The sequence below is a fragment of the Colletotrichum destructivum genome, chromosome 8 (genome assembly GCF_034447905.1).
Source record: "Colletotrichum destructivum chromosome 8, complete sequence".
Lineage (NCBI taxonomy): Eukaryota > Fungi > Ascomycota > Sordariomycetes > Glomerellales > Glomerellaceae > Colletotrichum > Colletotrichum destructivum.
This window is the reverse complement of record NC_085903.1, coordinates 2,511,171-2,526,335: the sequence shown is the minus strand read 5'-3', so window position 1 is coordinate 2,526,335 and position 15,165 is coordinate 2,511,171. Positions and strand designations below refer to the sequence as shown.

Genomic DNA, 15,165 nt, shown 5'->3' with positions numbered 1-15,165 from the left:
AACAAAGCTACAACGCCCGCAGGAACCCCCTCTTCCTTCTCGGGGGCGCGACGCCCGGCTGCTTGGGGATCGCCGTCTCCACGTCGTACCGGTGGAGGTGGAAGTGCGGCATCTTGGTCTCCCGGCTGCGGATCTCCTTCTCGTCCTTCCAGCGCAGCACGTAGCACGCCGGCACGAACAGCACCGTGTTCACGGCGACCCAGGCGATGAGCACGCCGAAGTTGAGGCCGATGCGCGAGTGCAGGTCGAACAGGATCTGGCGGCTGCCCTCGATGACGTGGTGGTACGGCCAGGCGTAGGCCCAGCGGTAGAAGCCCGGCGCGATGTCGGGCGGCCAGAAGCCGGTGAGGGTGTTGGTCAGGGTCCAGAAGGTTAGCCAGAGGCCGACCCAGCGGGGGCCGATGACCATGGCCATGTTCTCGCAGGCCATGCCGAGGGCCGCCATGCCGAGGAAGTTGAGGAGCCAGAAGACGATAAAAGAGGCGCGGCCGTAGGCGTTGGGATTCTCGGCCACCTCGACGGGGGACGCCGGCGGGTTGGAGAAGGGCACCTGGAAGACGAGGGAGATGAGGCAGTAGACGAGCGAGAGGAAGAAGTAGGCCGCCATCAGGGAGATCCAGCGGCGGATCACGTAGTGCCAGTAGTGCACCGGAGGATGGCCTTCGGGTACGATGCATTTCTGTGGTTGGGGAAGTTGTCAGTGATTTGTGGACCTCCGGGGAAAGGGGTGCTTGTAGATGATATCAGAACATGGACTATGTTACTTACTCTGTCATCGGCAAGATAATAGGTGAAGCCGAGGTGGGCAATCAGGAAACTAAGGCCGAACGTCACGGCCGGGATCGCCGCCGGAGGGCCGAACGGGCGGAGGTCCAGCATGAGGGGCGACACCCCGGGGTTGACGGCGCTGGCGGCCGCGCGAAGAGTCTCCTTGGTCAGGGTGTCGTCGGCCATGAGCATGGCGGCCCAGGCCTCGCCGAAGCGTGTCATCAGGTCCGAGGTGAAGGTGGTCAGGCTCGGGAGGATGTAGCTGTAGGTCATGAAGGAGTCGCGGCTGGACATGGTGATGACCTGGACGGCGCCGGTCGGGTCGTACGAGGCGTTGCCGACCTCGACGGCGGCGCGTAGCAGGGCCGTCGCGTTGGGGTTGACGACGACGGCGGACCAGGCCTTGAAGTGGTAGACGGCCTCGCGGACCTTGAGCGGGTCGAAGTCGAATTCGGCGGCGGTGCGGATCTGGTAGCCGATGGACGGCACGGGGCTGTTGAGCGTCTCGTTGGCGAGGGCGGTGACGGCCGGGCCGATGAGGGGCGTGACGGCGTCGTATGGGGCGGCCTGGCCGTCGAAGTCGACGACGAAGCAGACGAGGGACGGCAGGTTCTCCTCGATGCGGAAGACGATGCCCCAGTAGAGGCAGAGAATGAGGAACATGGAGACGCAGATGATGAAGGCTGTGGTGGGGACGAGGTGGTAAGCACTTGTTCTTCTGCACAAAGAGGCATCAGAGGTTCAGAGGCAGAGGGATGTTGGCTTACTGTTTCTGCACCACATGGCAGATATGTGCTTCCGTAGCTATTCGTTTTGAGATGTATTCCTCGCCGGTCAGTCTCTCTCTGTTCTATGGGGAAAGTTTCATAGGGTCGTCGTATCAAAAAACTCACCGTTGCCAATCCCGGATCCCACCAGCTTACGGACTGGTGAGGAAGACTCTCGTGCTGTGGCGCGCGGGACTTCATCCAGTCGCCGAACAGGTCCGCTCGTTGAGTGTCCAGGCTGCCGAGCACGCTTCGCGGCCCGCCCTGTTGTTGTTCATCGTCGCGTCCCTGTTCGTTTTGGTGGTTGTCTTGTTTTTGAGCATCGCGTCGGCCGTCGTTTTGGCTCTCTGGCCGGGCTTCTTGAGACGTTTGAGTGTTGTCCGTCTCTGGCCCTCGCCCTCGTCTCGCTTGGTCATTATTGCCAGATACTTGGCTCTCGCCGCGTGATGTGTGCATTTTCTTTCTGTTGTCAGTTGAGAACAAACGACTTGTCTCGTATATGCTTTGATGTTAAACACAGTAGTCACTTTCCTCCTCCTACATGCCCGCGGGACATTGTGTTTTGTACTCAAGAGGCGGTCGGTCGTAAAGAGTTATCTCTCCTTTCCGCTGCAAAACCTCCGTACGCCGTCATGATGCGGAAACGTTTGGTGACACAGAGACCACATTAAAGACCCACGAGTGTGTTGACCAAGGAGTTGCGACCGAGAGGACCCTCCCTCCCCCCTGGAAACACAAACGGACGTTTTCTTCCGGATGGAGAAGCCGGTCGTCATCTCAGACATCTCAGTCGTCCGTTTGACGAGCCAGATGGTGGGTTTTCTGGTATGTTATGAGGTTATACGGCGGAACCGTTGACGGGGATCGACTCTGATCGACTATTTCAGCTGCTTCAAGCCGCCAAGGCCAAATTCTGCAGGCTTGGGCTGCGTTGGGCAATCTGTATCGGCCGACACGGCGGGCTCTGCTTCTTGACAGGGTGGAGTTGCCGCCCAAAGAGTCGAGGCACATTTGCATACCTGAGAGGATTTGGTGGAGTTGTCTATCCGACTCCCCCCTTCCCCCCCCCTCGAGGGGCTTTCCTTGCTCATCGGTGTTCAACAAAGTGTAGACAAACAGACAGAAAAATGTCTTTGTTGGCGGTATTTTGACGTCAGGGCGATGTCAGATGTCTACTTCAAAGGGTGGAGAAAACGGAGCATCTTCCTCGACAAGGATGAAGCCACTAATACCCGCTCTGGATCTCAGCTGTGGCGAGAAAAGATCACACAAACACACACAAAAGACAGGCGGGGCGATGAGTACGGTCCATTTTGTCCGTCTGTTTGTTATTGGAGCCCTGCTTTCGCTATGCTCTCACTACTTGAGGCTGTTTCTATAGTATCTCTGAGAACCCGTTACTTGGCAGAGGATCGCCGCCCCTGATCGACAACCGTATAACCAAAACCATCAACGACAGCCTCAACGAACATGTTTGAAATTGGCAGGAGTATTTCGTAAGCCATGTATGTTTGTTTGATAAAAAGACTTTTCCACTTCGCCTTGGTGTTCCCCCCGGGCTGTTCCCGAATCCCGCCACGGTCATCAAGATCTCGCCAAGATCCGCTGGTGTGTTCCGAAACTGGCAGCTCGCCGGAGCTTCTTCTCCTCGACATTATTCTAAAGATCAGTGGGCAGAATTTTCTTGTAACTGCATGGCTATGTATCTTTGTTTCTTGCCAAGATGTTTACATTGTCACAAGGTATGTCTACATCGTCACCTGGGGTCTGTTTATGCCATCACAATACAGCTCTTGGCTAGGACATGTTTACCAAACAGCAGAAACGGCACATGGTTGAAGACCGCTTGTGTGATACACATAATGGATACGTCTAGTCTCTAATAGCACATGAAGAAATAGCCTATGAGGCGAACATTAACCCAAAAAACAAGAGAAAAGAACAAAAAGGATCATGTCCAGGGAATCGTTGAATCACACGCCCAACTCCAAACCCGCTGTCTAGTTTGCACACCAAAGACCAAGAGCGAAATACCACCACGAGAAATACGTTCCGTCCTAGAACCCGAGGAGGATCCTTCGCCAGTTGATCTTCTTCTTCTCCCCCGGCTGCGCCGCGTACCCCTCCTCCTGGACATTGTGCTGGCCCACAATGGCGAGGAAGACGTCACTCAGCGTCGTCGGGCTGACGCTGTGGTGCTCGATCCCGAGGACGTCCCTGTTCTCCTCCAGCATGACGATGAGCCGCCCGATGGCGCTGAGCTCGCGGCTGCTCCCCTCCGCCCGGGAGTCGTCTTCGCCTCTACCTCTGTCGAAGTCCTTCTGACCACCGCCGCCGCCGCCCCTCTGCAGCACATCCGACGCCGAGACGGAGAAGCGCATCTGGCCGTGGTACGTCTCGGCCTCGACGCGCGCGGACGGGAACGCGCCGATGACCCATCGCCGCATCCTCTCCATCTCCGCCTCGGTCGAGTGCGGCGCCGTCCGGCTCACGAGGTGCACATACAGCGAGTCGCCGAACCGGCTTCGCAGCTCCCCGACCTCGCCGACGGCCAGCATGCGCTGCGCGACGATGCCCGCCCGCCCCGCCAGCGCGTCGGCCTCCTCCATGCTGTGCGTCGTCAGGAGGATCGAGCGGCCCGGGACGATGCCGGCGAGCGTCCGCCACATGACCCGCTTCGCTGCGGCGTCGAGGCCGGACGACGGCTCGTCGAGGAGCATCACGGACGGGTTGCCCGTCAGCGCGATGCCGAGGGACAGCTTGCGTCTGTTGCCGCCCGAGAGGTGCTGCGCCGGCACGTCGACGTGGGCGTCGAGGCCGACGGCCCGGATCACGGCGCGCACTTGGTCCTCGGCGTCCGGAACGCCTCGGAGCCGGGCATAGTGGCGGAGGTGCTCGGCGACCGTCATGGCGTCGACGGCGTCGAACTGCGGACACACGCCGAGATTGGAGCGGGCGAGGGCCCGCTGGGCCGTGACGGAGACCTTCTCGACCAAGACGTCGCCGCCGGAGCTGCGGCTCGGTTGGATGTCGCCGCGGATGAGAGAGATGGTCGTCGACTTGCCGGCGCCGTTGGGGCCGAGAAGGGCAAAGACCTCGCCGTGGCGGACGCCGAAGGAGACGTCGTCGACGGCGGTGAAGGACCCGAACTTCTTTGTGAGGTGTCTGACCTGGAGGCCGTCGTCGTTGGAGACCGATTCGACGTGCACCCGCTCGCTGGCCACCTCGGGGTCCTCGTTTGCTTGTGCGACTGAACCGGCCTCAGAAGGAGACTTTTTCCGGGTCAGAAAGGCCGGCAACTTGTTCCCGCTGTCGTTGTACAAGAGGATGCTGAATAGGAGGATGGCTTGAACGGCGAGGTAGAGAATCGGCCCGCCGTACGCGTTCAGGGCCCCGGGGTCGCCGAACCCCGTCCCGGAGCACGCCAGAGAGAAGGTGTTCAAGCCGACGAGCAAAGCCCTGCAGACGGACGCGACGGGGAAGACGGCCGAGATGGTGTAGTGGCCGATGAGGATGTTGCGGTCGGAAACGGTGGCGGGGGAGAAGGTGATGATGTAGAGGAAGGCGATCAGGTAGACGGCGAAGCCGACGCCGTTGTAGGCCATGATGGCGGCAAAGGTGGCGACCTGGCTGCTGGTGAGGAGCGACAGGACGTAGGAGAGCAGGATGGAGGTGACGCCGTAGAGGAGGAAGACGGGGAAGAGGTAGCCCGGGGCGAACCAGATGTCCGAGGACGTGGCGAAGATGACGGCCGCGAGCAGCAGGGGCACGAGGAAGACGCCGAAGTCGAAGATGAGGTGGGACGCCCACAGCGGCAGCGAGCGGACGCCGCTCGAGTACTGCAGGCCGCGGACCTGGAAGCGCCGCTCGACGTTGGGGTACAGCCCGAAGAAGGCCGGGACGATGGACAGGGCGATGCTGAAGTAGATGGCCAGCTGGGCCGTGGTCAGCGTCGAGCTCGGGATGACGCTGTCGAAGGGGGCGTAGGCGGCGGCGATGCTGATGTTTGTCGTCGTGATGCTCAGCAGGTTCTGCAGGATGACGGCGGCGAAGACGGCGTTGGCATCTGTTCGGTAGGCGATGGTCGGCGGAGCGTCCGTTCCACTGCCGGACCAGAGGCCGCCGGGGGTTATGTTCTTCCTGTTGTCCTCGATGAACCGGGTGAGGTCCTGGTAGCTGTCACTCAGCGAGATGTTGCCAGCGTCGATGGAATTGTTCGACCCAGGGACCAAGAATCCCAAGAGATCTCCTATCACGGAGTTGGAGAAGGCGGACGAGGGCCCGGCGGCTATGGATGCCCCCTCGAGGGCTTCTCTGTAGTTGTCCAGGTTCCCCGATCCGCTGGTGAGGTCGGCCGGGTCGCAGCTCGTGGGCCCCTCGTCGGCGACGAGCAGCTGCATGACGGCGGCCGCGACGATGGGGACGACGAAGACGATGGCGTACGGGATCCAGTTCGTCTTGAACAGCGTGAAGCGCTTCTGGACCAGCACGGGCGTCTGCTCGATGAAGCCCGTCTGGCGGCCCGACTGAAGCCCCAAGGTGTCTCTTCCACCGCCGCGGACGACGACGCCGTCCTTGTCCTTCTCCTTTGTGAGTTCTTGGCTTGACATCGGCGAGTTCCCAACGGTTGCCCCGTCCCGAATCGACTTAAGATCTTCCCCGCGGACCTCCTCGGCGACGTTGAGGAACACGTCTTCGATGTTGGGGCTCGAGATACGGTAGGGGATCCGGCGGCCTTCGAGAGCGCGGATCACCTCGGCCGCCAGCTTCGACGAGGGCGCCGTGTAGGTGATGGTGCTGGACGAGACCGCCATCGCAACGCCGCCGACTTCCGGGGGCTCTCTCACGTCTTTGGCGTCGAGCACGTGGACCCGGTAGCCGTCGCCGAGGGCGTTCTTGAGAGCCACGGAAGACCCCTCGGCCCTCAAGCTGCCCCTGGACAGGATGGCGATGTTGTCCGCCAGCAGGTCCGCCTCGTCGAGGAAGTGCGTCGTCAGGATGATGGTCCTCCGGCCCCTCTCCGAGAGGAGTATGTCCCAGATCTTGCGCCTCGAGAGCGCGTCGATCCCGGAAGACACCTCGTCGACGCAGCAGACGGCGCTGCCGCCCGTCAACATCATGCCGAGTTGAAGCTTGCGCTTCTGGCCGCCCGAGAGCGTCTTGGACTGGGCTTTCCGCTTCGTCGAGAGCCCGATGGAGTGGATCAGCTGGTCCTGGTCTTCGTGGCCGCCCGTCCCCGCCGCCGGGGACTTGAGCTGGTTGAAGATGGCGATGTGTTCGGCCACGGTCAGCTCGTCCCAGAGGACGTTCTTCTGCGGCGCGATGCCGATGCCGCCGGATGCGTCGATGGAGATGCTGCCCTGGTTGAACCGGCTGATTCCTGCAATGGCATCGAGCGTCGTGCTCTTACCGCTGCCGTTCGCTCCGAGGAGCGCCAGGATCTCGCCGCGCTTCGCCGTCAGGTCGAGTTTGTTGACGGCAACGGTCGACGGCCGGGGCTTGGAGACGAAGGAGAAGGCCCGGCGGAAGAGGCCCGGCGAGTAGACCTTGGTCAGCCCGTGGATGACGACGGCGTCCTCGGGCAGTGGACCGTCGCCCTTGTACACCCTGCGGCTCTCGGAGCCGATGCCGTGGATCTGGCGCTCGACCAGGGCCGCGAGCAGCGGGTACACCAAGAACTGGACGATAAGAAAGACCCAGATGGCGATGCCGGGGAGAGCAGACGCGCTGTTGGGCGGGGCCCTGAGCAGGTCCATGGGCCGGCCCTCAGCCTCGAAGCGCGCCATCGACTTGATGAAGAAGACAAAGGAGCATGGCATAAACAACAGGCTCAGGACGGTGACGGCGCCGGTGCCCGGGTCCGGCAGGGCCTGGGCCAGGACGCCCAGCAGGACGTAGACGAGGGAGTTGATGACACCGGAAAGCTGGGCCTTTTTGAAGAAGGACGCGCCGAGGACGGCCTGGGACGTCAGCGCCAGCCCGCCCAGGACGAAGAAGACGATGACGATGCCGATGTTGGTCTCCCTCCAGATCATGCTCCTCGCGATGACGGAGGCGGCGATCCAGCCGGGCACATAGACGGCGAAGAAGGAGTACAGGTTGGCCACCATGCGGACGGCCTGGGCCTCCCACTCGTGCCGCGTCGACATCATGGAGTCGATGAGCTGGGACAGGCCCCTCTCGCGCTCGGTGGCGATGTGGCCCGGGAGGTGGTAGCTGATGCCGATGAGGGCGAGCACGAAGGAGACGCCGAGGTAGTCGATGATGGTCTGCTGGTACCGCCTGCGCGCGCTGGCCTGTCGCTCGTCCTCGGTCTCGTCCGTGAAGCCCCATTCGCGGGTGTCGGCAAGGGGGGGCGAGGACTGGCTGTTCTCTTCGTTGTTGGTGTTGTTGCTGTTGGTGACGACGGCGATGGCAGAGTCGACGGCCCTCTGGAGGGGCAGCGTGTACACCTGGGCGTCGTTGTCATCGTCGTCGACTCGGAACTTGGACCCGAGCGCGCCGTCTCCGCGCAGAGTGTAATTCCAGATGCCGCCACTATCACCACCACCTACATCCCCCTCACTAGGGGAGGAGTGAAAAACGACGGCGCCGTAGCAGGACGTCGTGGCCCGGAAGGACGACCGGCAGATGCGCCCCACCTCGGCCGGGTCCGCGACCGTCCTCGCGATCTTGCCCGCATCCGTGACCTCTTGCGAGAGGGAGCCGATGACCCGGTCGATCTCGCCCCCCGCGAGCCCGTTGTTGACGAAGACGACCGTGTCGCGGGCCGAGCCGTCCGCCGCCGTGAGGCCGTCTCGGAGGGACCGCACGGGCCGGGGCTCGGCGATGCCGTAGTCGTTCTGGGGGCTGTTGAGGTTCCTTCCGATGCCGAGGTAGACGGTCAGGATAATGGGGAGCAGGAGGGCGGTGTAGATGGTGGAGGCCGGGTGCCGGGCGTAGAGGATGGTGAGGTTCTTGGTCGTTAGGGTGCTCACCTGGCGCCAGAACGCCGACTTTGGCGCCGCCATGGCGGTGAGAGTAAACACGGGTTACTTTCCAGACGTCGGCGGTGCTCTTTGACGGGAGTTCTGGCTGGGTTAGACTCTAGTCAAGGGATGAAGTGCTGGTTGGGAAGAGTGAGAAGAATTGAGAAGAGCTGAGAGGAGTTGGCCGAGAGGTTATCGGAAAATGGGTGGAGAAGAGGATCGAATAAGGCTGGATATAAGTTTGATGAGAGTAACAAGAACTGGTGCGGGATGTGTCAATCATCGACGTTTGCGTTTTCCGGGACTCATGTGCCATGTCATGCCATGCCAGATATATCACCAGTCTCACAGAAACAACAGCACGCAGCTTTTTGGGCTCATGGAACCTCCACGTTGCAAACCTCGGGGCTAAGCGAGCGATACGGTTTTATCTGCCTAACGGCTGCGGACACGGCTTGGCACCGCCTGTGTGGGATTATCTCTTTTGGGATACCAAGGGGGTGGAAGAGGAGGGGGAGGCACAGTCTGACGCTGCAAGTATAGAAGAAGCGAGGATGTCCATAGGGACGAACGTACGAAACTAGGGGTTCGGTTGACCTCTCAACCGGCCCCGCGGCGAAGCGTAATCTCATCGGCAGACGCCTTTCCCGTTATTGGACAGACATGGACGCCACGGCTCACTCTGTATGGACGACTGTTTTTTCCTGTATAAATGTAAACGCATGGGATGGTGTCCCACGTCTACTTGTATTCTCCTAACACGGCTTAGTTGTAAGACACCCAATCGGCCAAGCCACCAATCAACGCCCCCTGACGTCGAGATGTGTGGCATCTGCTGACATGTAGGGTTGTGTGTGGCTGATTTGAGGTCGAGGTCCGTTAATCGATACTGCCAATAGCCTATTCGGGAATAGGTCGATCGTCCCCTCGACGCCCTGCTTCTTTGCGAGTTCACATAGCCACATACGCAATATGCTGGTTGAAGCTTGTTGTCAAAATGAAAACAACGGCTGAAATGCGCCTGTAGGGCCTCATTTGCTGTCACAAGCTCGAAGCAAGGCGGATGAGTGAGTGTTCGGGCACGCCGAAGAGACATTCTTCAACTGGTTTTCCATTCTGCCTTGACGTAAAAATCATGGAAATCAGCCGTTTGATTGTCCAGGAATCCTCTGGTACTTCCCAAACATTGGCTGTTGCGTCACATACAAACAGTTCCCAGAGCATGCTCAATATCCAAAAGCAACGAGCAGTAAATATCATTACGTTACATTACGAGGTCTAAATGAGATCAGTTGCAGTCGAGACAACTGAAGTTCCTTCGTTACCTTTTGATTACAAGGCTGAGATAATAAATGAAACCTATAATGTTATATGATATCGCTGAAAACATAGTTATATACAATTTGCCAGTTGTCAAGGCAACTTCCCATCATAAACACATCCGAAATGATTATACCCAACTGCCAAACAGCGACTTTACAACCTCAGCCGGACTTGTCAAAGGGATCGCTCTTCATCGCCTCCTCCACCTCCTTGTACGCATCATACCCGTACAGCCACGGCTGCACCTCGGGGCACGTCCACCGACTGGGGAACGGCCCCTTGAGCTCCTTGCCCAGCTGCGACAGAAACACCCGGTCTCTGGCCTCCTGCTCGGGGCCGTCCTCCATATGGAAGTCGTGTCGCTGTGACGGAGTTGAGTCAGTGAACTTGTCGTCGTCTAGGAGAAGACAGCAACTGAAGAGCAACAAAGAAAAAAAGAAGAAAAAAAAAGCATACCTGCTTAAACGTCTCTCTCACGATGGATTCCCCCCTCGCCTTTCGCAGCTTCTCGTACAGCCGCAGAGCCGCGGGTAGCTGCGACTTGGACGTGAGATGGCCGAGCACGAGGCCCAGCACGGCACCGTCTTCCACGGCCGAGTTGGCCCCTTGCGCGAGGTAGGGCAGCATCGGGTGGCACGCGTCTCCTCTATATCAAACACAAGGTCAGTTCCGTGTTTGTAACTCACCCCGAGTCATTTTCAGACATGGTTGAGGGAGACAAAACTCACACAAAGACAAAGTTGGACTTGTCGTTGACCCAAGAACTCAACTCCTCTCCTGTGTGAAACCTGTCAGCTTTCTGCCCCCCACCCCAATCTTTCCTTTTCGCCTTTGGCTCGTGATCTTACGGTGCATCAGCTTCCACTTCTCGACGTTGTCCACCGCGCCGAGGAGCTTCCCGAGGATGGGATCCCAGCCCCGGAACCGCGCCTTCATCTCCTCGACGCTGCCCGCCTGGCGGCTCACCCCCTGCGGCAGATCATCCGGCACCAGCAGCACGATGTTGTACATTTTCTCGGCCCGCATCGAGTACCCCACGCAGTGCGCGCCGGGGCCGATCCAGAAGTGCACCTTGGGCTTCGACATCCACTCCCTCAGCTCCGGGTCCTCGATCTCGTCGGCGTCCAGCACGACGCGGTACGCCAGGTCGCCCGTCGCCAGCGGCGGGTCCTCCTTCTTCAGGTAACACGCGCGCGACCGCGACCACAGCCCGTCCGCCGCGACGATCAGGTCCGCCCGCGCCCGGGTGCCGGACTGCGTCGTCAGCTCGGGGGCGTCGAAGTCGATGTCCTGGACCTTCTCGCCGAGCCGGAAGCGCACGCCGAGGTCCCGGGCGCGCTCGTAGAGCGAGAGCTGCAGGTCGACGCGGTGCAGGTCGATGAAGGGCGCCTGGTACCGGGCCCGCATGGTCTTGTCAAAGTTCTCCTCCTTGGCGAGGACCTGGCCCGAGTACCGGTGGACGACCAGCTCCGTCGGCTCCGACGCGGATTTCCAGAGGCGGTCCGGCAGGCCCCATTTCTGGAGGATGCGCGTCGAGTTAGGCGTCACTTGGAGCCCCGCGCCGACCTGGTTTGGCGTGAGATTCATATCAATGCTACTGTTTCGCAGCTTTGGGGGGGTTCATGATGGGGACGGAAACTCAGTTACCTCGAGAAGCTCCCGGGCTGATTCGAACACCGTCACTCGGTGTCCGGATAGTGCGGCTGCCACTGCGGTGGCCAGGCCACTCAGGCCTGCGCCCACGACAATGATGTCTAGCTGGACGGACGATCTGGTGTGTTCTGGGTTCTGGTGTCATGTCGTTAGGATAATCCAAACATGGACGAACCGAAGTGCTAGTTCTCCGAACGCGCGAACTCACCGCCGAACTCTCACCCGCTGAAGGCGGGTTTGCCCGGGGAGAGAACCAAGAGTTGAGCCACCGAAACATGTTTTGCTGATGGACCGGGACCGGGACTTATTGTCAACAAGATCCAGGCGTGAGTAAGTTAGAATAAGATGGGGGAAAATAAAATGAAGCAAAAAAGCGAAGAATGAGGTCGCGATGGGCGGGAACCCCTTACCATTGAAATCCTGCAAAGTGGTTGCAAGCTGGGTCCAGCAGTTCAACCCATGTCCCGCGCGTAATGTAATGGGACGCCCGGCAACTCCCTGATGTATGTTGCATCCCTTCCCCCCGGAGATCCCCCACACACCAAGCCGGAGCATCCCACGGGGTTGCTGATGTTGCGCATTGGGTGGACGCTTGACGCCACTGACTTTAGTCTTTGGTGGGCGCGTAGGGGGGGGTGGACGGACTGCCCGGGATGTCCGAGGGACCTTCGGGTTTTCCGAGACGGTGTCAAGTCGAGAAAACACGCCGGACCAACAGCGAGAGAGGGAGAGAGAGAAGCGAGACGGGCCAATGGCCGGAGTTGGTTGGGCGAGAACAGAGTTGAAAGGGCGAGGTCGGCAAACCCGGCATGATCCCCGGCCGGGTCTTCTCTGAAGAGCAGAGCATGGGACTCCGGTTCGGATGCGATCTCGGCGCGAGATGCAGCATCATCTGCCGACTATTATTCGGCAATAATCAGCGGGCACAGGCGTCGGGAACTCAGCCCGGCAAGTCACTCCAGGTCCAAAGGATCCGGTAGGTCATCCTCCTCCATCAAAGTCCCTCTTGAACACTCGCCCATCTCCAACATCACCATCCAACGCAGTTTGAGACCATTGGAAATATTCTCTCTCTTTGACCTCATCCTTGCGCCACTGCCGGACGTACCCTCTCCTCTCCCTCCACTCCCAGCCTACCTCAACCCCGCACGATGGCGCCCAAGGGTCCGTACAAGCTGGTGACGGTCAACACCGCCCCCGAGCGGGCGAAGCGGCTCGTCGGGCGAGTCGTCGAGGAGCTCAAAGACCGCTACACGATCGTGCACGTCGCCAACTGCGAGAGTAAGCTAGCTGCCCTTTTGCCCCGAAGATGGACTTCGATGGTATGCTGACAACCCCCCTTTAGAGATTGAGGAAGTCGAAGGCAAGGTGAAGGAGCACCAGCCAGATGTCCTTGTAAGCCATCTCACCGAGTAGTTTTATCTCTAAATAGATTAAGCTCTTCTAATGGGCATCTAGTTTTGCGCATCCATGTGGACGGCGGAGGAGGCGGACCAGATCCTCACCACGGCGAGGACGCTGAGGCCGGGCATCAAGACGCATGCGATCCCCCACGGCCTGCAGGTCGAGAGGGGCCCCGATGCGATTGTCGAGCACTTGCTCGAAAAGGTTCCCCAGCTACTTGAGGAGTAATTTAGTCGTTGAAGGGCTGTTCACATCAATGTAATGACTATGATGGAAGAAAATAAATGTAAAATGCCTGCCTAGCACAAAGGTGTTTTCTGTGACGCATCTGATCTTGGAGCGATTCGTGATTATGACGCGACACAAGAATCACATTTCAGGTGCAGTGCTCGATGTCAATATTTTTTTGTGGAAATATGATAGAGACACCGATTCGTTCTCACAATCGAAGGCGATGTTCACCAACATCGAGTGAGTATTCGTCCTCTCATCTCATATTTCACCATGTGCGCATCTCATTCGCACTCATCAACTCACTCATAAAAAAGTCGCGAGTAATACGGAAAGTCGAGACTCTCATCAATGAGTAGAGTATCAGATCTTTTTTCTGTAATTCTACTCCCTCTAATGACAGTCCATTACGTGTAAAACCTCTGCCATTGACTCATCATCAACTACAGTCCCCTCACTGCCCGACGGCAGTCACACCCTCGTTCTGGAAGACGTTGACGAGCGTGCCGATGTGAGGCAGGATCTCGACCTTGAACTCGTCGCCGTCCTTCAGCGTCACCTTGGGCTTGCGGCCCAGCCCCACGCCGGCGGGCGTGCCGGTGATGATGACGGTGCCGGCGGGCAGGGTCGTGCTCTGCGACAAGAAGCTGATGATCTTTGGGACGCTGAAGATGAGATCGCTGTTGCCGTCAGCGTCAGTTTAGGTTTCATGAGCCTGGCAGTGGATGGAGGGTCACTTACTCGATACCGCTCTCCTGGAGAACGTCACCGTTCCAAAGCCCGCGCATTTTCAACTTGCTTGGGTCTGGGATGAGGTCCTTGGACACGAGAGTCGGGCCTGCGTGACACGGGTTAGATCACCACACGTAGATACAAAAAACGTCAACACCGAGTCTGAGACTCACCCAACGGACACGACCCGTCGAACCCCTTGGCGAAACACCACTGCGACTGATTCAGCTGGTACGTCCGGCTGGACACGTCGTTGCAGGCGGTGTAGCCCAGGACGTAGTCCATGGCCTTCGCCTCGGACACGTTCTTGGCCGTCTTGCCCAGCACGACGGCGAGCTCGGACTCGTAGTCGCCGCAGTCGTCGGCCTGCGTGAGGAGCGGGAGGACGGTGGGCGCCGGCCACGGGTCGCCCAGCGCGGTGCTCGGCTTCCTACGAAGAAGGTGAGGTCAGCATCTCACACGTCACTGTGGTTCCGTCCATCGAGAAGAGGAGCAGGGCGGCGGCGTTCTTACAGGAAGACGGTGGGCACGTCGGGCAGGGCGACGCCCACCTCCTTCGTGTGCTGGACGTACTGCGCGCACTTGGTTAGCCTGGTGTCGTTTGGGCGCCGTCGTTCGTCATTGGCCACACTCACGTTTAGACCGATGCATCGGATGGTCCCGACCTCCTCGGCAGAGACGGGCGAGAGGATGCGGTCGATGACGGCCCGCTGATCCGTCTTGGAGCCCGGCTTGAGGACGCTGGACCCGGACCACACCACGACCTTGACCTCCTCGCCGTTGCGCACCGCGATGCCGACGTCGACAGTGGCCGACTCGGGCTCACCGATGAGGATCTTGCTCGGGTCGGATCGCGGGACGAACCGCACGAGGCCTTGGAAATGTCAGCGGTGAGCGTGAAAATACTGGGATATACGGAGTAAGGGGGGGAGGGGGGCGCTACGGACGAGAGAAGGGTGTTGATGAGTCCGAAGCCATCTTTGTGGTGAGTCGTGTCCCGAAGATGAGATGTGAAGAGTTGGTGAGTGAGTGTCGTGAGAGATCAGCTCAAAGTGAACGCCCAAAGTGAAAGATCAGATGATATTGAGAGACCAAAAGGATGGAATTCTACTCCAAGCCCTCCAAGCTTAGGTTCCTCCCCCCCGCCCAAGTGCCGAAAGCTCGGAGGTCCGGAGAGCTGAGAGTTCGCGCCCAGACTCACATGGCGCCGTGCTAACTGCACATCCGCCCCCTGCCATTGGCTCACTGTGGCTGACACATCGATGCCGGCGGAAAAGCCGGGGGGGGCAGCTTCGAGGAAATTGTGGGGGAGAAGCGAG

General features: G+C 59.5%; 5 protein-coding genes across 5 annotated transcripts; 1 reads left to right on the top strand and 4 right to left on the bottom strand.

Moving 5' to 3' along the window:
* Positions 1 to 7: 7 nt before the first annotated feature.
* On the bottom strand, positions 8 to 1,951 carry CDEST_12634 (uncharacterized protein; the record flags this gene model as incomplete). Its single annotated transcript, XM_062928790.1, is given in 5 exon segments — positions 8 to 679; positions 769 to 1,451; positions 1,536 to 1,572; positions 1,662 to 1,773; positions 1,785 to 1,951. The coding sequence occupies 5 exon segments, from the start codon at positions 1,949 to 1,951 to the stop codon at positions 8 to 10; spliced, it is 1,671 nt and encodes a 556-aa protein (XP_062784841.1).
* Positions 1,952 to 3,592: 1,641 nt separating this feature from the next.
* CDEST_12633 (Putative AAA+ ATPase domain, ABC-2 type transporter, transmembrane domain, ABC transporter) lies at positions 3,593 to 8,545 on the bottom strand (the record flags this gene model as incomplete). Its single annotated transcript, XM_062928789.1, has 1 exon — positions 3,593 to 8,545. The coding sequence occupies one exon, from the start codon at positions 8,543 to 8,545 to the stop codon at positions 3,593 to 3,595; it is 4,953 nt and encodes a 1,650-aa protein (XP_062784840.1).
* A 1,300-nt stretch (positions 8,546 to 9,845) lies between these two features.
* On the bottom strand, positions 9,846 to 11,935 carry CDEST_12632 (Putative FAD-binding domain, FAD/NAD(P)-binding domain superfamily). The gene is made up of 6 exons (XM_062928788.1): positions 11,688 to 11,935; positions 11,474 to 11,614; positions 10,675 to 11,392; positions 10,555 to 10,603; positions 10,283 to 10,472; positions 9,846 to 10,188 (listed from the first exon to the last, which is right to left on the bottom strand). The coding sequence occupies exons 1-6, from the start codon at positions 11,754 to 11,756 to the stop codon at positions 9,988 to 9,990; spliced, it is 1,368 nt and encodes a 455-aa protein (XP_062784839.1). The 5' UTR covers positions 11,757 to 11,935; the 3' UTR covers positions 9,846 to 9,987.
* Positions 11,936 to 12,463: 528 nt separating this feature from the next.
* CDEST_12631 (uncharacterized protein) lies at positions 12,464 to 13,111 on the top strand (the record flags this gene model as incomplete). The annotated part of the gene is made up of 3 exons (XM_062928787.1): positions 12,464 to 12,760; positions 12,825 to 12,874; positions 12,938 to 13,111. The coding sequence occupies exons 1-3, from the start codon at positions 12,631 to 12,633 to the stop codon at positions 13,109 to 13,111; spliced, it is 354 nt and encodes a 117-aa protein (XP_062784838.1). The 5' UTR covers positions 12,464 to 12,630.
* A 256-nt stretch (positions 13,112 to 13,367) lies between these two features.
* On the bottom strand, positions 13,368 to 15,019 carry CDEST_12630 (Putative fumarylacetoacetase-like protein). Its single transcript, XM_062928786.1, has 6 exons — positions 14,794 to 15,019; positions 14,482 to 14,720; positions 14,360 to 14,418; positions 14,020 to 14,276; positions 13,856 to 13,952; positions 13,368 to 13,794 (listed from the first exon to the last, which is right to left on the bottom strand). Exons 1-6 carry the CDS (start codon positions 14,822 to 14,824, stop codon positions 13,569 to 13,571), a joined length of 909 nt encoding a protein of 302 aa, XP_062784837.1. The 5' UTR covers positions 14,825 to 15,019; the 3' UTR covers positions 13,368 to 13,568.
* Positions 15,020 to 15,165: the final 146 nt, after the last annotated feature.